At 40.2% G+C, this 23,990-nt stretch overlaps 2 protein-coding genes across 2 annotated transcripts in view; both read left to right on the top strand.

Annotated features, from left to right (window-relative positions):
- The window catches only part of LOC135546577 (serine/threonine-protein kinase NLK), an 88,137-nt gene extending 82,868 nt beyond the window's left edge, over positions 1 to 5,269 (top strand). The window contains exons 9-11 of the mRNA XM_064975128.1: positions 221 to 419; positions 1,671 to 1,764; positions 2,357 to 5,269. Coding sequence (XP_064831200.1) covers positions 221 to 419; positions 1,671 to 1,764; positions 2,357 to 2,411 — 348 coding nt within the window. The 3' untranslated portion in view covers positions 2,412 to 5,269. The remainder of the gene's footprint in view (positions 1 to 220; positions 420 to 1,670; positions 1,765 to 2,356) is intronic.
- A 9,381-nt stretch (positions 5,270 to 14,650) lies between these two features.
- Positions 14,651 to 16,244, top strand: lyrm9 (LYR motif containing 9). Its single transcript, XM_064972924.1, has 4 exons — positions 14,651 to 14,906; positions 15,245 to 15,407; positions 15,557 to 15,649; positions 15,756 to 16,244. The coding sequence occupies exons 2-4, from the start codon at positions 15,282 to 15,284 to the stop codon at positions 15,768 to 15,770; spliced, it is 234 nt and encodes a 77-aa protein (XP_064828996.1). The 5' UTR covers positions 14,651 to 14,906; positions 15,245 to 15,281; the 3' UTR covers positions 15,771 to 16,244.
- The last annotated feature ends 7,746 nt before the right edge of the window (positions 16,245 to 23,990 follow it).

The following is a 23,990-nucleotide window of genomic DNA, read 5'->3' as shown; positions in this document are numbered from 1 at the left end:
GTTTGTGTGTGTGTGTGTAGTCTGTGTACATCAGCGTGTGTGTGTAGTCTGTATACATCAGCGTGTGTGTGTGTAGTCTGTATACATCAGCGTGTGTGTGTAGTCTGTATACATCAGTGTGTGTGTAGTCTGTGTACATCAGCGTGTGTGTGTAGTCTGTGTACATCAGCGTGTGTGTGTGTAGTCTGTATACATCAGTGTGTGTTTGGCCCTCCCCCAGTCTAAACGGATCTCAGCGAAGGATGCCCTGGCCCATCCCTACCTGGACGAGGGCAGACTGAGGTACCACACCTGTATGTGTAAGTGCTGCTACACCACCTCCTCTGGTCGCGTCTACACCAGCGAATTCGAGCCCGTCACCAACCCCAAGTTCGACGATGGCTTCGAGAAGAATCTGACCTCCGTCAGACAGGTCAAAGGTGAGTCTGTCGACCAACCAGCAGAGGGCAGAGTTGTACTATGGGAATTAGCCTTTTCAAGTTTTGTTGTTTTGATTATTTTATCCTCTGTTTTAGGCCTATCTCATCCGTTTTTATCCCCTTCATGTTACTGGGTTCTGTTTTTCCACTGGGTTTGCAAAGAGAGGCAGCTTTAGTTAATTAGTTTCAATGGGTGATAGATAGACATCCATCCATTGCATACATGGTGAAAGTCTTAACATAGTATTGTGATGATTGTGAAACCGGCAGCTTTACAGATGCCTGAGGTCCTAATTGAATCCACCCTGAGACCATGTGTAGATCATGCCTCTGTGTGTTAAGGCGTTTGCATGCTTCTCAGGCGACACCGTTCGGAAGGGTTCGTGCATATATTATGATGACATTTTGTGATTATTATTTGTTTTGTTAGTTTAGACTTCGTGAAGGATTTTTTCAGCTGTTCAGCCACCACATTGTTTTTCTCGAAAGTAGCCGAAGTCTACGCCCCTTCGTTGGTGATTGGTCAATAGTAGGGATTCTTCAATAAAGTCGATTCTTCAATGAGACGACTCGTTTTCATGCAAACATTTAGTTAGATGTAAAATTACACGACTAAGTTCTCCTCTGCAAAAAGTCAACATTTATGACAGATTTCTTGAGTTATCTTGTACTGAACAAAAATATAAACGCAACATGTAAAGTGTTGGTCTCATGTTTCATGAGCTGATCCCAGAAATCGTCTATATGCACAACAAGCTAATTTCTCTCAAATTTTATGCAAACATTTGTTTACATCCCTGTTAGTGAACATTTCTCCTTTGCCAATGCTACCAAATACTAATTGAGTGTATGTAAACTTCTGACCCACTGGGAATGTGGTGAAAGAAATAAACGCTGAAATAAATCATTCTCTCTACTATTCTGACATTTCACATTCTTAAAATAAAGTGGTGATCCTAACTGACCTAAAACAGGGATTTTTTACTTGGATTAAATGTCTGGAATTGTGAAAAACTGAGTTTAAATGTATTTGGCTAAGGTGTATGTAAACTTCTGACTTCAACTGTACATACCATGTGTTTATAAGTGAAAATCCACACTTCAAAATAGCTCTTTACCAAATTAAAACACAAACCCTAAATACTGTATAACACAGTAAGTTAGCCCCGGTTAAAAGGCTTACTTTGAAACTCTGTGTAACTGTAGAGAATGTGTTTGGTCCATCTCCCTGAATCTGACTGTCTTTCACAGAGATCATTCACCAGTTCATCCTGGAACAGCAGAAGGGGAACAGAGTGCCGCTCTGCATCAACCCCCAGTCAGCCGCTTTCAAAAGCTTTATCAGGTAAAACTCGAGGCCTCTGCCGGTGGATACCACCAGATTCTTCATTGTTTGGATTTTTGTACTTAAGCTACTGTAGTTTGAAAGCTAGCCACTTCTTGGAAACTTGATAGCTTGTTAGATGACATTGATCCTACCTGACCTGGTCCTGTGAGTATGTCCGCTTACCTTCCCATACCATAATCTACCTGCCACACCTTGATACCTGTGTCCTTCTGTGTCACAATGAGAACAGTAACAGTCCATTGCATTGGCCAGCTTTCCTCACTGTCAACCAATAAAAGTCTCTTTCTCCTTGTAGTTTGTTATTACCGGCCTAAAACATCTGATTTGTGAGTTTTCCTCCAGCCTGCCAGCCAACATGCTGAGAGTTATTGTGAAGGATTTGGTGCAATAGTTAACAGCTTTTTCTGCAGGTCCTCTGCAGTAGATGCATGCTGCTCATTAAACAGAAAGTGGTGGTGCGGCAGTGCCAGTGACTGACCATATCTTTCCATCTCTTCCTGTCCCCTCATCTATTTCTGTCTCCTCTTTTGTTCTTTCTTTCACTCGTCTCCCTCAATGTTTCTCTCTCTCCCCTGTCTCTCCCTGACAGTTCCACTGTGGCCCAGCCCTCTGAGATGCCCCCGTCCCCCCTGGTGTGGGAATAGCTGCTGTTTGTGCCACGATCCAGCCCCGCGCTGGACTACTGAGGACAACAACAAGAAACCCCAACCTGTGTAGCATTTCACTGGAGTCTAGGACTAGCAATGTCCACTGTGTGTGTACTGTAATACTAACTATGAAGTTTTAAAATGAACCCAACCAACCACTGCTGACTGGGTTATGGAGGGACTTTTACAGTGTGCTATGTATGCAAGTGTCTGCCCACACTGCTCTGTAGATGCAAAGCCACAAATGGATGCATACAAACATTGTGCAGAGCTGGTATAAGGGCCAACCTCGTGGGCTTGAAAGTGTGTGTGTAAAGCCAGGGATGAGACAGTATGCTGCAGAGAGTCCTTGTAGTCTCTGCCTGCAGTCCCAGAGGGCAACGTACAGCTCCCGTCCACTTCCATACATACATAGTCATCACTTATTTATTAAAGGAGGGAGACGCGTTCTGGAAAGGGTGTTCTTTTTATATATAGCACAGGATTTAAGACACAACCTGCTCACGCTAGTTAACCCCCCCTCCCTCAGAAATCATAACGTTCAATTAGAGATGATGCTTTTTATTTATTTGTGGTGTACTGCTAAACAGTTTAGTCAGAGGGTTTCATTGTTTGTTTTGTCCCCCCAAAAATCCTGCTCTATTGCTCTTTGTTCTATGCCTGCTGGTCCCCTGGGTTAGAAGTCAGTATTTGTGAAGAGATGTGTGCTCTGCATACCACTTGGTTGCGATACGTATGGCGAGAACCCCTCACCCGGCACACACACTCGCATGACTAACCCAAATATGGGCATGTGGAAGTATGGTGCTGTGTCAGTATTCGCTGGGTAAAATCTGGTAACCCTGGAATGTGGTTGCATCAAAAAATAGGCTATTAGTGGGAAAGAAGTGCCACTGAGCTGAAGAGATCCTCCGCTCTGGGTACAGTAACATGACAGAGAGAAAGTAGTTTAGGGTACATATTGACATTGTGGTATTCAGCACAGATTTTGTGCTACCGGAACAAGAAGGCCATGTTGGGGTGCTACTTGGTCGTTGCGTTTTCTCTCTGGAGACTCTGAGAGACCGAATGAATCTGCTGTTGAACTTCCTGTACCATATTAACAGGCATGTTAAGAGTGTAAGGGATACAGATATTCACTGGTTCCCCTGCCATGTCTTCTGAATATATAGTCCTACCATACACTGCGTGTCCATGTTCTGTCAATACCTAGTTAAAGACAGACAAGCGGAATAATATGAAGATCAGCCAAACCAAAATCATTGAATTATTCTGAAGAGAAAGTGAAACCAAGATTTTTTTAAATCTAGATGTTTGATGATACGGGGATGCTGCCCATCTGGAAGATGCTGATTTATTCCATAGGGTCCCAACAAGTGGGGGGTGTGCGTGTTGCTTATACATGTGTCCTGTCACGTGCAAATTAATATGTTTAACTAACTACAGTGACTTTCTTTGGTGAGGGGGTGTCACCTTATCAAGGGAATGGTGTCAAAGAGATAGATATTCCCATCAATTAATAAGGTCAATTAATAATTTAGCCAGTAAAATTAGGTCTACTTTAAGCCTCACTCCCCATAGCAATGTTTCATGTCACCTACACAATAAAATAAACTCGCAGAAGAAAACTATTTAATATATTTTTAGATGATTCTTTTCTATTTATTTCAGTCAATGGAATATGATATGTCAATAGGTGAAAAACAAATGGATTTAAAACTAAATCTACAATGGAGGAAAAATAATAATAAATGAAAACTCAAAACAATACTGCTGTATAGGTGTATTAGCCTGCACATTTTTAGGGCTGTGCATTTTATTTTATTTTTGAGACTTGCATATCAATGTATATATTTTATTTGGCCTTTTTTTATGTTTTCCCCTGTACACGAGCGTGTAGAAGACATAAATAATCCCCCCAAAAATGATTCAGAAAACAAATGAAAAAACACATAACCAATTATGTTAATTGTGTCTTGTGTGCACTGCAGAGCTGTGGCTATATTGAAGTAAAGGCTTTTTTCTTCTTATTATTATTATTTCTACCTTAGAGAAACACTTTACTATTGTGTGTATGTATATAAAGAATTACAATGTTGCTCTCTACCTCTTGAGCTCTATTACTTGGTTTGTTTACCTCCACAAATGTATCATTTCATGTGGAGAATTAAAAATAAAACTTGAATGTCCCTTACAGCTTTTATATATATATATATATATATATATATATATATATATATATATATATATATATAAAAAAAAAAACAGCTAGTTCTTTTGGCAAATTTAAAATAGTTTTTCAAATGAGTGAAGAGGTAGGATTCATCATGTCATTGTATTAAAATACCCTATCAATAGCCAAGCAATTCCAGACTGTTAGTTGACGTTGAGTCATATATTTGATAGGCTATGACCCTCCCCGTCTCCCTGTGTAATATCTGTGTGTGAAGAGATTTTGTGTTGAAATGAAGTACAAAAACCCACTGATACTAATGTTTAGATATACACAAATAATAACAAAGCAGACTGAAATATGGTGGTGGTGCTGTGAGAGAGACGAACTTAAACTCTGCAACTGATATTTGGGCAAAATTTGGATAGGTACTACTTGTGCTGTCACACATTTTTATAAGACATTTGAAGTTTATACTCAGAGGTAATGTAATTTGAATACAATTTATGATAAATATATCTATAAAGCTCTGCTTACAAGGACCTTAAAAGCCAATGTGAAGTTGAGACCGGAAAAGACTCCTCGGATGTGCTCAAGTGTGTGTTGGGAAAAATGTCCGGTCTCTAACAGTGTAGATTTGAAGTACAGTGGTGAAACTCATTAAATGTGACATTTGAAAGAACTTCAGTGCTGTGGCTCTTGTTATTCTTCTTCCAACTTCAGTATAGACCTAGACTTATGTACATCATGTATTATACATAATGTCTGATTTCATTCTGGTTAATTGTGTTGCTCAGTTGGTAAGCATTGATCTCGCAAGGCCAAGGTTGTAGGTTTGACTTACTCTTATCCAAAGCAACTTAGTTATTTCATGATTTTTACTGCCACCCACTGGATTACATTAGCTTTAACAGTCTAAGCAATTCCAAAACTTGAGCACACTGATATACAATCAAATCACACATTGCTTTCACATTGGATTTTACCCTTTTATGTTCCATTGAGGGCAAGTGTATATCAATATAGGCAGAATCTCAATTATTGTCCATATGATAGGTGCTCTGTGCAAGTCCAACCACAACACACCTTATTGTCTATGATACTTTGTCTGAGGCAGTAAATGAAGACAATTTCTTGAGAAAAATAAAGAACGCTGATCATTGTTTGAAGCTATAGTTGCTTATTCATTGAAGGTCTGGAGGATACTAGAGCATAATATAATTATTATAGATCAAATGTTGAACCCTCCTTAAAGGGACAAATAAATCCACGTGTAGGAGATGTTTTAATTCTAGGCTATAATATGGTATTGAGGATGGTCAAACTGGTCACCAGCTTCAGTTGGTCCAATTGGTTTTTCCAGCAGGGTTGGAGAGAGAGGTTATGGACTTGTAGGTACAAGGTTTGTGTTAGGACGTAGACAAACACCGTCCAGGATATACTTCCACACTCCATTCCCCTAGGGGGCAGCAGCAACCTTATCCAGGTGTTGAACATGGTGGATAAACAAATCAGGTGCTGATAATTAGGGTGATATTCAACCAGTGTACCAGTTGGCAAGCTGTGAGGCTGTTGGGTTTGTTTGGTGGCCATAAGGCCTTTAGTTTGGGCATGTCTTTTTGTATTTTTCCTTTTTGTACATGTTTAGTCACCATCTGAACCAACAATAATCTGATTGGACTGTCTGACCATGAGGTCAAGAGAGACAGAGCTGGCCCTGGAAGGTTGCTGTCTCCCTAGGCACAAACTGTATGCTGACAAAAAATGCACACATTCATTCAGGTTACAGACCATGTAATTAGGCCAAGGACCATTAGACAAAGAGAGTCCAACAATATCTGTAGTCTGGTTATTGGATTCATAATGGTGAGACCTTGATGGATTAGAGTTTTAACAGGTCTAATGTTGTGAGATAAGATAAGTGCATGAGGGGTGGGGATTGGCATAGTTTGTTTTGGGAAAATATTAATACGAAGACAAATTCAGTTGTTAGGCATGTATTTTAATAATGTATCGTCCGATTATCTTATCAGAAGTTTACCAAAAGTCTAAACCCATTCATGACCTCCAAGGACAAAGCAGGTTGAAATGACGTTTTGTGTTGGATAAATAAATTACAAAAACCGACTGATGGGTTTTGGGTAGGTATCAAAACATCTGCCAGGCTGATCCTCAACACTGGAGCTCCCCAGGGGTGCATGCTCAGTCCCCTAATGTATTCCCTGTTCACCCACGACTGCATGGCCAGGCACGACTCCAACACCATTACGTTTGCAGACGACACAACAGTGGTAAGCATGATCACAGACAACGACGAGACAGCCTATAGTGAGGAGATCAGAGACGGCAATTGCTCGGCCTACGACCGCAAGGTACTTCAGAGGGTAGTGCGTACAGCCAGTACATCACTGCGGCAAAGCTGCCTGCCATCCAGGACCTCTACACCAGGCGGTGTCAGAGGAAAGCTCTAAAAATTGTCAAAGACCCCAGCCACCCCAGTCATAGACTGTTCTCTCTACTGCCGCATGGCAAGCTGTACCGGAGTGCCAAGTCTAGGACAAAAAGGCTTCTCAACAGTTTTGACACCCAAGCCATAAGACTCCTGAACAGGGACTATTTGCATTTGGTGACTCCCCCAATCCCTCTTTTACGCTGCTGCTACTCTCTGTTTATCATATATGCATAGTCACTTTAACTATATATTCATGTACATACTACCTCTATTGGCCCGACCAACCAGTGCTCCTGCACATTGGCTAACCGGCTATCTGTATTGTGTCCCACCACCTGCAAACCCTCTTTTTACGCTACTGCTACTCTCTGTTCATCATATATGCATTGTCACTTTAACCATACCTACATGTACATACTACCTCAATAAGCCTGACTAACAGGTGTCTGTATATAGCCTTTCTACTGTTATTTTCAAATGCCTTTTTACTGTTGTTTTATTTCTTTACTTACCTACAGACACACACACACACACGTTTTTTTCGCACTATTGGTTAGAGCCTGTAAGTTAGCATTTCACTGTAATACCTGTTGTATTCGGCGCACGTGACAAATAAACTTTGATTTGAATAATTCAATTATTTATGTCCTTTCTGGAGTACACTTCATCCGGGTTAAGGTAGGGTTCACTTCATCCGGGTTAAGGTAGGGTTTTGCTGAGCTAGGCAGTCATTGTAAATAAGAATTTGTTCTTAATTGACTTGCCTAGTTAAATAAAGGTTACATGAATCTCAATAAATGACAAATGTTTACCTGTATCCTGTAAAAAGTTCTGATGGTTTAAACATAGTGTTGCTCTGTAAGCACGACTTGACAAGTGTTCCCCTTTCTATTCCCACAGCAAAGGGCGTCTCCAGTATGGACATTATAAACATGACCCTTTTTATATGATAATAATTGGACAATTTAAAAGTTTTAATCTGTAAAAAAAAGATTTGTTAAAGGTTTGAATTCATGTAAATCTGTTTTTTTTATATAAGAAAGTATCTGTTCTAAAAACGTGAACATTTCTTAAAGACAGCATATTAGCAAGTAGTTCAATATGCAAAGAAATATATATTTAATGGACACTCAGCATCCGTGACCTTTTCTTTTACCTCTGTTAATGATAACAGAGTTAAATGTTCTCAACATAACAATGTGTGCAGTTTTAATCCTAAGCATTTCTGCAAATGCTTTTACATCCGGCAGGTCTACACAAGCTGATCTCAACACAAAATAATTAAGCTTGTGTTAAGATCAAGCTTGCAGGGAACATTGCTAAGCCCAGAAGCCGCATTCCCCTCTTGACCCCCTCGTCATGTCTCCCCCACAGATATCTCCTCACTCTCTGGTTACCTTTCAATTTGACAGGTGGAGCATTTCCCCTTCGTGATTGAAATAACTTCAAACCACTGACACTGGGAAAAGCCATGTGCTAATGGAGTCACACTCCCACTATAAAAAAGGGCATATCTTTTTTGTAATCAGTGCCAAATCGTAATGATATATATATTTAGGTATTTGTTAGTCCTTTAATTCAATACTAACAACTAATATTTCAAATATATCTCCAATGCTAATTTTAGATGTGTAAAAGTATAACAAAGCAGACAGAAATATGGATGGTGGTGCTGTGAGAGAGGGGGACTAACTTGTACTCTACAACTGATATTGGGCAGGTACTTTGGATAGGTACTCTGCTAATACTTTAATCTAATTTTACTGCTTGCATTAGTTAGTTGATATGGAATAGAGTTCCATGTAGTCATGGCTCTATGTAGTACTGTGTGCCTCCCATAGTCTGTTCTGGACTTGGGGACTGTGAAGAGACCTCTTGTGGCATGTATTGTGGGGTATGCATGGTTGTCCGAGCTGTGTGCCAGTAGTTTGCATTCAACATGTCAATACCTCTCATAAATAAGTGGTGATGAAGTCAATCTCTCCTCAACTTTCAGCCAGGAGAGATTGACATGCATATTCTAAATATTAGCTCTCTGTGTACATCCAAGGGCCAGCTGTGCTGCCCTATTCTGAGCCAATTGCAATTTTCCTAAGCCCTTTTTTGTGGCACCTGACCACACGACTGAACAGTAGTCAAGGTGCGACAAAACTAGGGCCAATAGGACCTGCATTGTTGATAGTGTTGTTAAGAAGGTAGAGCATCGCTATATTATAGACAGACTTCTCCCCATCTTATTAACTACTACTGCACCAATATGTTTTGACCATGACAGTTTACAATCTAACTCTAAGCAGTTAGTCATCTCAACATGCTCAATTTCCACATTATTTATTACAAAGTTTAGATGAGGTTTAGGGTTTAGTGAGTGTTTTGTTCCAAATAAAATGCTTTTAGTTTTAGAGATATTTAGTTTTAGAGATATTTAGGGCGAACATATTCCTTTCCACCCACTCTGAAACTAACTGCAGCTCAACGTCAGTGGCATGTCATTAGTAAAAAGTGAAAAAGCAAGGGGCCTAAACAGCTACCCTAGGAAATTCATGATTCTAACTGGGTTATATTTGATAAGCTCCATTAAAGAACACCCTCTGTGATTAATGTTAGACAAGTAACTCTTTCTCCACATTATAGCAGGGGGTGTAAAGCCATAACACAACTGTTTTTCAGCAGCAGACTATGATCAATATGTCAAAAGCCCAGAAGCTTTTAACTATCATTCATTATAGAATTTATCTTTGTTTAATAGTGTAGTATCTTTTTATTTAGTTTAGTAACATGATTTCTTCATTAGCAGTACGTTTGCCAATCAGTTGGGCTGCCAGACTTAATTGCCATACCTTTTGCCTCATCCATTTCAACCATACAATTTTTCAATTCCTCATCAATCCAAGGAGATTTAACAGCACCCATCATTTCCTTAATGGGTCTATGCTCATTAGTAACTGGAATAACTAGTTTCATAAATGCGTCAAGTGCAGCATCTGGTTGCTCCTCATTATACACCACAGAGCAGCACATTTTCTTTACATCATCAACATATGAATCACTACAAAACTTCTTGTATGACCTCATACACTATATTAGGCCCAGCCTTTGGAACTTTGGTTTTCCTAGATATGGCTATTATATTGTGATCATTACATCCTATTGATTATGATACTGCTTTAAAGCGTTAGTAAAAATGGGATCAATACATGTTGCTGATTTCATTCCTGTGCTGTTTGTAACTACCCTGGTAGGTTTGACTGACAACCTGATCCAGTTTTGCAGCCACTGGTTACAGTTTGACATTTTTTCCTGAGTGGACAGCTTGATGTTACCCAGTCAATATTTAAATCACCCCGAAAATATACTTCTCTGTTTATATCACGTACATTATCAAGCATTTCACACATATTATCCAGATACTGACTGTTTGCACTCGGTGGTCTATAGCAGCTTCCCACAAGAATGGGCTTTAGGTGAGGCAGATGAACCTGTAGCCATATTACTTCAACAGTATTTAACATTAGATTGTCTCTAAGATTTACAGGAATGTAGATCTGAATATAGACTCCTCAGATGTGCTTGTGTGCGTTAGAAAAAATATCAGTTCTTTAGAAAAGTATAGAATTGAAGTACAGTGGTGAAATTCATTAAATGTGACTTTTAAAGAACGTCACGCCAGTCAGTGTGTAGATAAAATCACTGGGGAACCAAGCCAGAAACAAAATGGCCAAATTCCAACTTGTGCTGTGATAATTGTGTTGTTTACTCTATAACCTGTTTGTTCATACGCCTTGTGATCATGATGTATATAGGCCTAAGGCCGAGACAATATGACAGTGGCAGAATAAATTCAACCGCACCTTTCTTTCATAACGAAACTGGAGAGTGACCTCTGTCAGGTGAAGTCCACAAAGTATATTTCATGTAACAAACATTTACATGGTCAAGCAGCAGGTAGCCTATTGGTTAGGGTGTTGGGCTGGTAACTGGAAGGTGGCTGGATCAAATCCCTGAGCTGACAAGGTAACAATTGGTTGTTCTGCCCCTGAGCAGAGCAGATATCCCACCTTTACCTTGGCGCTGAAGCTGTGGATGTTGTATAAGGCAGCCCCCCGCACCTCTCTAATTCAGCTTTTACAGTCATCTCTAATTCAGAGAGGTTGGATTAAATGCAGAAGATACATTCAGTTGGACCACTGACTAGGTAACCTTACTGTTTCTAACATGTGTCCTACTAAACAACTACAGATTTAGAACCACGGAGAGTTACCACAAGTCACAAAGAAAACAGGAGCTGCCTCCACTATTCCAGCACCATTATAACATCATCAAATCACCTATACTTAGTATACTAGTGACAACTAAAAGATACCAAAAACAATTTAGTCCAAACAACAGAAGCTAAATATTATGTGGCTGTCAATGGTTCTGATCTGTGTGTGTGTGTGTGTGTGTGTGTGTGTGTGTGTGTGTGTGTGTGTGTGTGTGTGTGTGTGTGTGTGTGTGTGTGTGTGTGTGTGTGTGTGTGTGTGTGTGTGTGTGTGTGTGTGTGTGTGGTCATGTTTAACTATACTTGTGGGGACTTCTGGACCAGAATTCCCTACAAGAGTAGTAAACAAACAAAAATTGGACCAACTGGGGACATTTTGTTAGTCCCCAAAAGGTAAAATGCTATTTGTAGGGGTTTAGGTTTAGAATTAGGTGTATTGTTAGGAGCTAGGTTCAGGGGTTAGGGAAAAATTGATTTTGAATGGGAATAAATTGTATATCTACAAGGTTAGTTATACAAGACTGAGTGTGTGTGTGTGTGTGTGTGTGTGTGTGTGTGTGTGTGTGTGTGTGTGTGTGTGTGTGTGTGTGTGTGTGTGTGTGTGTGTGTGTGTGTGTGTGTGTGTGTGTGTGTGTGTGTGTGTGTGTGTGTATGTGTGCGCGTGTGCGCGTTCATGCAAATAGAAAAAAACATGTTTGCCACACTACCGACCTATGGGTAGAATGCTATTTGTAGGGGTTCAGGTTATGGTTAGGAGCTTGGGTTAGGGGTTAGGAAAATAGGTTTTTGAATGGGAAAAAATGTATCCTCACAAGGTTAGCTATACAAGACTGAGTTTGTGTGTGTGCGTTCATGCAAATAGAAAAAAAAACATGTTGGCTCGCTCTACGTTTATGAGAAATGCCAATGCCTTCCTCCTTTCATGTTGACGAACCGGCCTATGACTCTGTCATACAGTACATGTTTTATTTTTTGTTGTACTAGACTTCCTGGCTAAAATGCTTGCTCGCTAGCCTAACTTCCTTTCATGGGCGACGTTAGCTAGTTAACATTAGCCTTCTAAATCTAGCTACACATTGAACTCCTTTCCTCTCAGTCTGGGGACACAATGTATCAATTTAGGGTTGTATCAGAATCACTGTTATAATCATTGGCCAGTATTCAAGTCCAAATCCCTATCTCCATCCACGGCTAATTTAGGAAAGTGTCCACTTTAGCTAGCCTGCCAGTCACCGGAGGACAACACAATGAAATGAAACAATTCAAGTTGTTTCTGTTAATGACATATTTCTCTTGATGCGAAGAAATCGGAGTGAAGCCAAATCCAATCTGGCTTCCCTTGCCACTTTTCTTTTTTTTTCTTCTAGTGCACAGGAGCATTCACAGGTGAGCTCACTCAGTTGAGCTCAGTGCTGATTGGTTATTATTTTATACTTTTTTTATCAAGGGAGGCCAAATGCTTGCTGGCTTCCCTTGCATTCAATGCTACGGTGGCAACAATGTCATACTCTTCATGACCAGACAGCATCAGATAGATGGCCTACACATGGAGACAGAGGGGTGCTGTTTTGCTCACTCAGATGCTTTCTCCAGTGAGATAAATATATTTGTTTGTGAATGGAAGGAAAATTATGAAAACATACCTAGAATGTTGAATACAGTATGTAATGAATATATATGCTATTCGGGTACAAGTGGATCCATGAAGACCTCTAGGGTAAAGTGACTAGGCATCAGGATAGATAGTAATACGAGTAAAATAAAGTAGCAGCAGCATGTGATGAGTGTAAAGTATGTTTGGGGGTGCTTGTGTTGTTGGTGTGTGTGGGGGAAGGGGGGGCAGCTGTGGGTGTGTTATATAGTGACTATACACACACACACACACACACACACACACATAGTGCCTTCAGGAAAGTAGTCAGACTCCTTGATTTTTTCCCACATTACCCCACAATGCCAAAGCAAAAACTGTTTTTTAGTAATAAAAAAATCTGAAATATCACATTTACATAAGTATTCAGACCCTATACTCAGTACTTTGTTGAAGCCCCTTAGACAGTGATTACAGCATTGAGTCTTAATTATAATGCTATAAGCTTGGCGCACCTGTCTTTGGTGAGTTTCTCCTATTCTTCTCTGCAGATCCTCTCAAGCTCTGTCAGGTTGGATGGGCAGTGTCGCTGCACAACTATTTTAAGGTCTCACCAGAGACGTTTGATCGGCCTTAAGTCAGTCCAGGCTCTGAACACTGACCCCGCCAGGGGAGTGGGGAAAGAGACCACGGGGCTGAGTCTTTGACTCCCCACTGCATATGGCGGTCTAGTCAGTACAGACAACAGGTATTTCCTAGTCACTATTAGCATCTGCGTTGTTCCCGAAGCAAAACATGGAGATGTTTAGATTAGACCACATACTTTTCATTTTGTTCAATACAGTGTACCCTTGTATTCAAAGGTCATTTCATAGCTTAGAAAATGTCAATTCTCAGGGTTGTTGTCAAGAATCCTTTTATTTTGGCTGGCAGGGGGTCAAAGGGGACAGCAACATGAGTGTTCACCTGAGGTAAAGGGGAATCCTGTGGGAGTGACTCTGTTGATGGAGTGGATGGGTCAGGTGTCAGCAGCGCTGCACAGGGCACACAGACAGCCAGGCGGGGGTGATTCTTGCTTCCCTGCAGTGGCCAGTCTCTATCATTCCATTGCTGTTTTTCTCTCCCCTTCACAATGAGGCCATTCATCAGCACACACAGCGGAACTGTGAAAACCTTTGCCTAGGTGCCCTGAAACAAAGGGCTTGTGGCAAACCAGCTGGACGCTTGTGACTCATCCAACAGGACTGGGGTGCGGACAGTCAAGTTGACTCACAATCACCACCTTACACTGCACAAAGCAGCTATTAAACTAGGATTGTATTTTATGATACAGAGTAGGATTTTCTCTGTAGATGGCACAGTGCCATCTGAAACCTGAGGATGAAAGCTTCAGTTGAAGAGCAAGATGATTTATGCTGTTATTCAGTGGGGGTGTTGTGGTTTGTGTTGTTACGTATGTAGAAAGCACCTGTGTCAACATGTTTTGGTTGTTGGGTTATTCCAAGGTTTAGATTCCTGAAGAGATTATGGCTCAATTAAGAATAGGTTTATAGCCTGTTGCATTATGTTTTCTTCAAGACATGTTATTTCCATAGTCCAATATTATGGTGCACTATGTTTTCTGATTTATGAATGGAATATTTATCTGGAATATTTTAGAATTAGTACAAAAATGTATTCAGAATGAATTTCCTACATTGAAAATATAATTGACAGAATATCCATATCCATTCAGGAACTGTTTATATGTTCTAAGTTTCCGTCAGTGTTGGTTTAAAGAGTACACAAATATTTTATAACGCGACCTCGATTTATCGACGACTTTTATGCTTGCCTATTACAGTTTTACCGCATGCCTATTCATTTACAAGGCTTTATTTACTAACTAATATTGTTTTAAAAATGACAGTGGACATAATGCTACTTTACTTTAAACAGTAGGCTAATTCAAAGAAAACGGAAGTTGCCTGTCTGCCACCAGTGTCGTGGAGAAGTACAGTAACCGCAAGCTACCTGTAAGTCTACAGTCACAATTTAACATACATTCTGAATCAGATCGTTAACTTATACGATAGTATCAATTGATATTGATCACATAAAATGAATTGATATACGCTTCCAAAGAGGCAAGCACATCTCATTTATTGACGTCTTGTAGGGCAGGAGCGTTGCAGATCGTATTTTTTGCAGTCGGGTTGCGTTTCTCAGCAGATTGCTCGATTGATCATCATGTTAATGCTATTCTTGGAACATTAAACATTTATTTAGGCGTTGTGAGCTCTGACAATATCAATGTGCGACTGCAATTAAGACTACTTGAAATGTGCCCAGTTAATTGTCCTGCTATTCACAGGAGCATATTGAGGAGGAAGTAATTCTGCACGGGCAGTATGCCCCCATTACCAGGCGCTGAGTTGGTTCGTACACCGGTTCATCTGTACCGTTACCTTCTTAGATGTTGCAAGCAATTGCCAACCCGTGCAATGCAGCAACATTATCAACATGCTATAAGACAGGTACATTCTGATTGTAGCCCATTACAGTTGTTACAGCGTAGGCTACGTAGTGTATAACTTAGACATATCTGATGGTTTGAATGTTACAAAGAGCGAGGTTATAATGGCCAAACTTGGTCAACAATTCGCTTTTTTTTGTATCAAACTAGGGTTACAATAGTCACACAGACGAAGACGATCCTGAGAGGATTCAACTGATCATACAAAGAGCTATATCAGATGCAGATTGGATTCTCGATAAAGTGAGCATTGCTTTTGCTGTTTTCAAACTCATTTTAATTGACAAATCAGACAACAGTATGTGGAAAGACTGACTTTGATAAGTTCTCAATCTGTTGTGTTTTCCAGTATAATAAGAAATGAGATGTGTGAAATAAGAGGACAAGACTGCTGACTCTATTGGACTTCCATGTGGAACAAGCCTTGGTCAAAACAGGATTTTGCTTGTTCTGCCATGCAAGAAACATCCCAGGGACAGATACATCAATCAATGTAGCAATAAGAGAAGTGATGTTTACCAACCCTTTTTACTGAGGGACCAACGGACAGTCCTCATTTGTGTTTTAGTGCTGCACTACACACCTGATTCACCTAGTCAAGGGGTTTGATTTGTTTATTCAGATATGTTAGTGCAGGGCTTGAACCAAAATGTGGGCTGTATGGTAGTCCCAAGGTAGAGGATTGGGAAACACTGACAAAAGTGTACCTGACACTTCTCGTCCTCAAAGCAAGATTTGCACATGCTGTCCACTTACAGTGCCTTGCGAAAGTATTCGGCCCCCTTGAACATTGCGACCTTTTGCCACATTTCAGGCTTCAAACATAAAGATATAAAACTGTATTTTTTTGTGAAGAATCAACAACAAGTGGGACAAAATCATGAAGTGGAACGACATTTATTGGATATTTCAAACTTTTTTAACAAATCAAAAACTGAAAAATTGGGCGTGCAAAATTATTCAGCCCCTTTACTTTCAGTGCAGCAAACTCTCTCCAGAAGTTCAGTGAGGATCTCTGAATGATCCAATGTTGACCTAAATGACTAATGATGATAAATACAATCCACCTGTGTGTAATCAAGTCTCCGTATAAATGCACCTGCACTGTGATAGTCTCAGAGGTCCGTTAAAAGTGCAGAGAGCATCGTGAAGAACAAGGAACACACCAGGCAGGTCCGAGATATTGTTGTGAAGAAGTTTAAAGCCAGATTTGGATACAAAAAGATTTCCCAAGCTTTAAACATCCCAAAGAGCACTGTGCAAGCGATAATATTGAAATGGAAGGAGTATCAGACCACTGCAAATCTACCAAGACCTGGCAGTCCCTCTAAACTTTCAGCTCATACAAGGAGAAGACTGATCAGAGATGCAGCCAAGAGGCCCATGATCACTCTGGATGAACTGCAGAGATCTACAGCTGAGGTGGGAGACTCTGTCCATAAGACAACAATCAGTCGTATATTGCACAAATCTGGCCTTTATGGAAGAGTGGCAAGAAGAAAGCCATTTCTTAAAGATATCCATAAAAAGTGTCGTTTACAGTTTGCCACAAGCCACCTGGGAGACACACCAAACATGTGGAAGAAGGTGCTCTGGTCAGATGAAACCAAAATTGAACTTTTTGGCAGCAATGCAAAACGTTATGTTTGGCGTAAAAGCAACACAGCCCATAACCCTGAACACACCATCCCCACTGTCAAACATGGTGGTGGCAGCATCATGGTTTGGGCCTGCTTTTCTTCAGCAGGGATAGGGAAGATGGTTAAAATTGATGGGAAGATGGATGGAGCCAAATACAGGACCATTCTGGAAGAAAACCTGATGGAGTCTGCAAAAGACCTGAGACTGGGACGGAGATTTGTCTTCCAACAAGACAATGATCCAAAACATAAAGCAAAATCTACAATGGAATGGTTCAAAAATAAACATATCCAGGTGTTAGAATGGCCAAGTCAAAGTCCAGACCTGAATCCAATCGAGAATCTGTGGAAAGAACTGAAAACTGCTGTTCACAAATGCTCTCCATCCAACCTCACTGAGCTCGAGCTGTTTTGCAAGGAGGAATGGGAAAACATTTCAGTCTCTCGATGTGCAAAACTGATAGAGATATACCCCAAGCGACTTACAGCTGTAATCGCAGCAAAAGGTGGCGCTACAAAGTATTAACTTAAGGGGGCTGAATAATTTTGCACGCCCAATTTTTCAGTTTTTGATTTGTTAAAAAAGTTTGAAATATCCAATAAATGTCGTTCCACTTCATGATTGTGTCCCACTTGTTGTTGATTCTTCACAAAAAAATACAGTTTTATATCTTTATGTTTGAAGCCTGAAATGTGGCAAAAGGTCGCAAAGATCAAGGGGGCCGAATACTTTCGCAAGGCACTGTACGTTGATCTAATGTGTATTTATTGTTACGACAAAAATATGTTTGTATATCCGCCAATGTTACAATAGAGTAGCAGGATGAGAGTTATGTTGAGTCTGTATTTATCGTATGTAAACCATAACGCTATCGACGTTTCGATCAAATTTGATTTTCGTGCGAATATTCTAAAATCTGCAAAAAAATAAATCATTTTTCCACCAAATTTACTTGTTGAGGATACAAATCAATGTACTTTTTTGCTTAAGTTTTCTTGTACCAAATAAAAATATAAAGTTGAATGTGTTTCCAATAAAATTTGATTCCCTCCCTCTTGTAAAGTTTGTGTCATCAACCTTTCATTACCTGTACCATATTTGAGGAAATACCAAAAATATATTTGTACCATAGACTGATTCAGTTGAAACTTAACTTGCAGTAAAGCTTTCATGACTTAATATTAGCTTCCAAGTATTTGATCATAGGAGTCGGGGGGAAAGGGACTTGTGCATTGATAAGCAAACCAAAGAAACGATATGTGTAAGAAAGACTACACTTGTAATGGCCCACGTTACACCATAGCCTGATGAATTTGATGGTTAACTTTTCCCTTTTTGATTTAGGCAAAAATAAAAATGTGGCACAGACAACTTGGATTGTTTCAGCATTGTCTCAAGCAAGAGTTTGGCGCTTGAGCAAGCGGTGGGTGCACGATCAATATCTACCTGGATGAAGCCTGAGGTGGAATGCGAAGCAAGCTAATGTCTAAAAAGACGAGGGCATATAGCTATATTTATAGTGTACTTCTAAGGGTTTTCTGGAGTTAGCTAACTTCAGTTAACTTCACATTCCAGCTCAGGCTTCTTCCATGTTATGAAGGTGGATATTGATCATACAAACGCTGTTAATTCGAGGCAGTTTGTAACTGCAAGTTTATAGCGAACGCCAAACTCTTCATTATAAACTGGGTGGATCAAACCCTGAATGCTGATTGGCTGACAGCTATGGTATATCAGACAGAATAACACGGGTATGACAAAACTAATTACGTTGGTAACCAGTTTCTAATGGCAATACTGCACCTCGGGGGTTTGTGTTATATGGCCAATATGCCACAGCTAAGGGCTGTATCCAGGCTCTCCGCGTGGCGTCACAGCCCTTAGCCGTGGTATATTGGCCATATATCACACTTGCAGTTACAAGCCACCTTACTTAATTTCTTTTGACTTCCTGATGGGCTGCCCCCAGGTGGTAAGGGTAGGCGACAAAATGTCTGCCACGCTGATCCTCAACACTCTTGCTCCTCAGGGGTGTGTACTTAGTCCCCTCCTATACTCCCTGTTGACCCACGACTGTGTGGCCAAACACGACTCCGACATCATCATTAAGTTTGCTGACGACACAACAGTGGTAGGCCTAATCACCGACAACGATAAGACAGCCTATAGGGAGGAGGTCAGAGAACAGGCAGTGTGGTGCCAGGACAACAACCTCTCCCTCAATGTGATCAAGACAAAGGAGCTGATTTTGGACGACAAACCCTAATTAATATCAATGGGGCTGTAGTAGAGCAGGTTGAGAGCTTCAAGTTCCTTGGCGTCCACATCACCAACGATCTATCATGGTCCAAACATACCAAGACAGTCGTGAAGAGGGTACGACAAAACCTTTTCCCCTCAGGAAACTGAAAAGTTTTGGCATGGGTCCCCAGGTCCTCAAAAAGTTATACAGCTGCACCATCGAGAGCATCCTGACCGGTTGCACCACCGCCTGGTATGGCAACTGCTCGGCATCTGACAGTAAGGTGCTACAGAAGGTAGTGCTTACGGCCCAGTATATCACTGGGGCCAAGCTTCCTGCAATCCAGACCCTATATAATAGGCAGTGTCAGAGGAAAGCCCATAAAATTGTCAGACTCCAGTCACCCTAGTCATAGACTGTTTTCAATGCTACCGCACGGCAAGCTGTACCGGAGCGCCAAGTCTAGGACAAAAAGGCTTCTCAACAGTTTTTATTTCCAAGCCAAAAGACTCCTGAACAGGTAAACAAATGGTTACCTGGACTATTTGCATTTGGTGACTCCCCCAATCCCTCTTTTACGCTGCTGCTACTCTCTGTTTATCATATATGCATAGTCACTTTAACTATACATTCACGTACATTCTACCTCAATTGGCCCGACCAACCAGTGCTCCTGCACATTGGCTAACCGGCTATCTCTCTTGTGTCCCACCACCTGCAAACCCTCTTTTTACGCTACTGCTACTCTCTGTTCATCATATATGCATAGTCACTTTAACCATACCTACATGTACATACTACCTCAATAAGCCTGACTAACCAGTGTCTGTATATAGCCTTGCTGCTGTTATTGTCACATTCTGACCTTAGTTCCTTTATTATGTCTTTGTGTTCGTTTGGTCAGGGCGTGAGTTGGGGTGGGTAGTCTATGTTCTTTTTTCTATGTTGTATTTCTGTGTTTGGCCTGGTATGGTTCTCAATCAGAGGCAGCTGTCGATCATTGTCTCTGATTGAGAATCATACTTAGGTAGCCTGTTTTCCCTATGTTGGTTGTGGGTGATTGTTTCTGTGTCTGTGTCTTCCACACAGAACTGTTCCGTTTTCAGTTTGTGTAGTGTTCAGTTTTGATTCAAGATATGACAAACACGACGCTGCGTATTGGTCCGATCCTTCCTACTCCTCCTCAGAAGAGGAGGACGAAAACCCTTACAGTTATTTTCAAATGTCTTTTTACTGTTGTTTTATTTCTTTACTTACCTACAGACACACACACACACACACATTGTTTTCGCACTATTGGTTAGAGACTGTAAGTTAGCATTTCACTGTAAGGTCTACATGTTGTATTCGGCGCACATGACAAATAAACTTTGATTTGATGGTGACCAAAAGGCTCGCTAACAGTTTCTACCCTCAAGACATAAGACTGCTGAACAATTAATCAAATGGCCACCGTACTATTACATTGATCCCCTCCTTCCATTTGTTTTGTACACTGCTGCTACTAGCAGTTTATTATCTATGCAAAGTCACTTCACCCCTACCTACATGTACAAATGACCTCAACTAACCTGTACCCCCGCACACTAACTCGGGACCAGTACCCTCTGTAAATAGCCTCATTATTGTGTTGCTTTTATTCTTTTTTACTTTAGATTATTTGGGAAATATTTTCTTAACTCTTCTTGAACTGCACTGTTGGTTCAGGGCTTATAAGTAAGCATTTCACGGTAAGGTCTACACTTGTTGTATTCAGTGCATGTGACAAATAAAGTTTCATTTGTTTCAATGCTGTTCTAGATTCTGCACAGATTATTATAGAAATTGAGAATATCTCCACAGACCTGCAACATGTGCATGCTATCTTGAACATGCAGGTGTTCTATGATCACATAAGAAGACATTTGTAGTTACAGTAACCCCAAAAATGTGGCCATGGATGTTTGGAAGATTACATTCACTTTAGGCTATTTACTGTATTACAAAAGTAATATTGAATTGTTTGGTTGCAAACCAAATATCAACATTTGAGGTAGATAGCCAGTGGCTTAGTCCTATTCTTTAACGTGTATTTTTGGTTGGGATGGGGACATTAATCCCACAAACATTCATCAACTTCTCAACAAACTGCAATGCAATTTGAAATCTTTAAACCCTGGCCTATACCTCTTGTCTATTTTAGTTTAATTCTGGGTTAATGTTGAAACAATAGCTTTTGATAGCTTTTTCCAAATGCTTTAGCCTAATAGTATCATATCACAATTATGTCATTTATCTTGCTCTGTTAAACCTACATTTTTGAAAATTCAATGTATTTTACAAGTTGATTCCATATCACAATATGTTGACAAATTATGTTAATGGTGTAAATAAACAAATGCATTCAACACTAACAAGTGTTTGTTTCAACTGATTAAATATTTTGTTTTGCCCATTCACCCTCTGAATGGCACACATACCCAATCCATGTCTCAATTGTCTCAGGGCTTAAAAAATCGTGTGACATCAATAATGAATCATAGCTTTCACCTGGTCAGTCTGTCATAGAAGATGTCCTTAATGTTTTGTACATTCAATGAAAAGGCACATTGAAAGAGTGATTCCGAAAAATCAGTGGACCTGCGTGAGGGGTGTCGGGTGAATGTTTTGAACGCGCTGTTGCACAGGCAAAGGCGGGAGCTTGAGGCTCCTTTTACTTTACCCAGAATACATTTTATGGTTATGGCAGACAGACAAGAAGTTAGAGAAAGATGCAGTAAGTAGCCTAAGCAACGTGGGAAAAAAGGATGACGACTTCATCGGCTTGACATCATGCCGCTGCACAACAGCAAGCCACTGTCTACTTAACATTGTATTACTTCTAGAAGCAGCCTACTTTAGGCCAAAGTGTTTAATTGATTGATTTGTTGCAGGAAACTACAGTCGAGTTTATGATGGCCGACTGACCGTCAATTCGGATTGCGCAATATAGGCCTATGCGATAATAAGCGCGTATTCATATGGAAGTTTATTAAATGCATAATAGGCTAGGAGTACCTATAGATAAAATTATAGGTCTACATATATATCGACAAAACAGGCCTATGTATACCATGCTATTACGTTTATTGCATGAACTGCATATTTTTCTGTAGGCTACCCCGGCATCATTGACTTGCGATCTGTTTTGCGCATGGAGACAACAGGTGCATTTTTCTGCATGGGTTCTGTTGGCTACTTGCGGCATAATACTGTATTTTCTGAAGGTGAAAGCCAAATCATGGCACAGCTGCTCAATTTGGATAGGCGGTGAGAAATTATGTGCATCCCTATCATGCATCCCTATGCTGTGCAGAAGTCCATTACAATGCAGGTGCGGTTATGGCCATTATGCGGGTAATGGGTATAGGTGTTGAATTGTCACATAAAAGGTGTAAAATGTTTAAACATAGTATATATGAGATTATAGATGCTCCAATATCAATATAACAATTTTTATAAACATGTACATACTTACACTTGTTTTCACACCGTGAAGCAATAGAAACTTCGAGCATGCTCGAGTTTCTTCTAGCCCGAAGTCCAACGCGCTATCGACGTTGCCTTTTAAAGCATGCTCGAAAGTTGCTCGAAGAAACTCTATTGTAACAAGCCAACTTTGGTCATGGAATCTCCCCCTATATATATACACCTTTCGGTTACTAGTCCAACGCTCTAACCACTAGGCTACCCTGCCGCACCAAATAAATATAAATATATATATATATATATATATATATAGCCTAGTGGTTAGAGCGTTTAGACTAGTAACCGAAAGGTTGCAAGTTCAAACCCCGGAGCTAACAAGGTACAAATCTGTCGTTCTGCCCCTGAACAGGCAGTTCCTAGGCCGTCATTGAAAATAAGAATTTGCTCTTAACAGATTTGCCTAGTTAAATGAAGGTTAAAAAAAATGTTTGCAGTTCAGACTTGTGGCTTGGCTTGGCACAAAACATCGTTGGGATTAATCAGACATATTTGTGCAATACCGCTGGTGGCCATGGTGTGTTGAGCCACCCCTCCAAACATGGTTTTGTAAATCAAGAACAAATTAACATATCCAAACTCCATATGACATGAAGGCTCCCTATTAAATAATGTTGGAACCACATTCCAAGCTTGATGACTGCAAAACCCATTTCAAAAGTTGAATTGGCATGTGGTGATGCAGTCCAGCTTTATTTAGGTATTTATATAATTTTTACCACAATATAATGAAATTGGGGAAGATATAATTGATATTCCTAACACTTACTCATTCCAAGGGTTTTCTTTGTTTACTATTTTCTACATTGTAGAATAATAGTGAAGACATCAAAACGATGAAATAACATATGAAATCATGTAGTAACCAAAAAAGTGCTTAACAAATCTAAATATATTTTATATTTGAGATTCTTCAAAGCCACCCATGACCTTGATGAGAGCTTTGCACACTCTTGGCATTCTCTCAACCAGATTCATGGAGGTAGTCACCTGGAATGCATTTCAATTAACAGGTGTGCGCTGTTAAAAGATAAAGAAATTCCACAAATTAAGTATTAATGCGTTTGAGCCAATCAGTTGTCTTGTGACAAGGTAGGGTTGGTATACAGAAGATAGCCCTATTTGGTAAAAGACCAAGTCCATATTATGGCAAGAACAGCTCAAATAAGTATCATTACTTTAAGACATGAAGGTCAG

This window comes from Oncorhynchus masou, chromosome 9 (genome assembly GCF_036934945.1).
Source record: "Oncorhynchus masou masou isolate Uvic2021 chromosome 9, UVic_Omas_1.1, whole genome shotgun sequence".
NCBI classification, from domain to species: Eukaryota; Metazoa; Chordata; class Actinopteri; order Salmoniformes; family Salmonidae; genus Oncorhynchus; species Oncorhynchus masou.
This window is presented reverse-complemented; position numbering and strand designations above follow the sequence as displayed.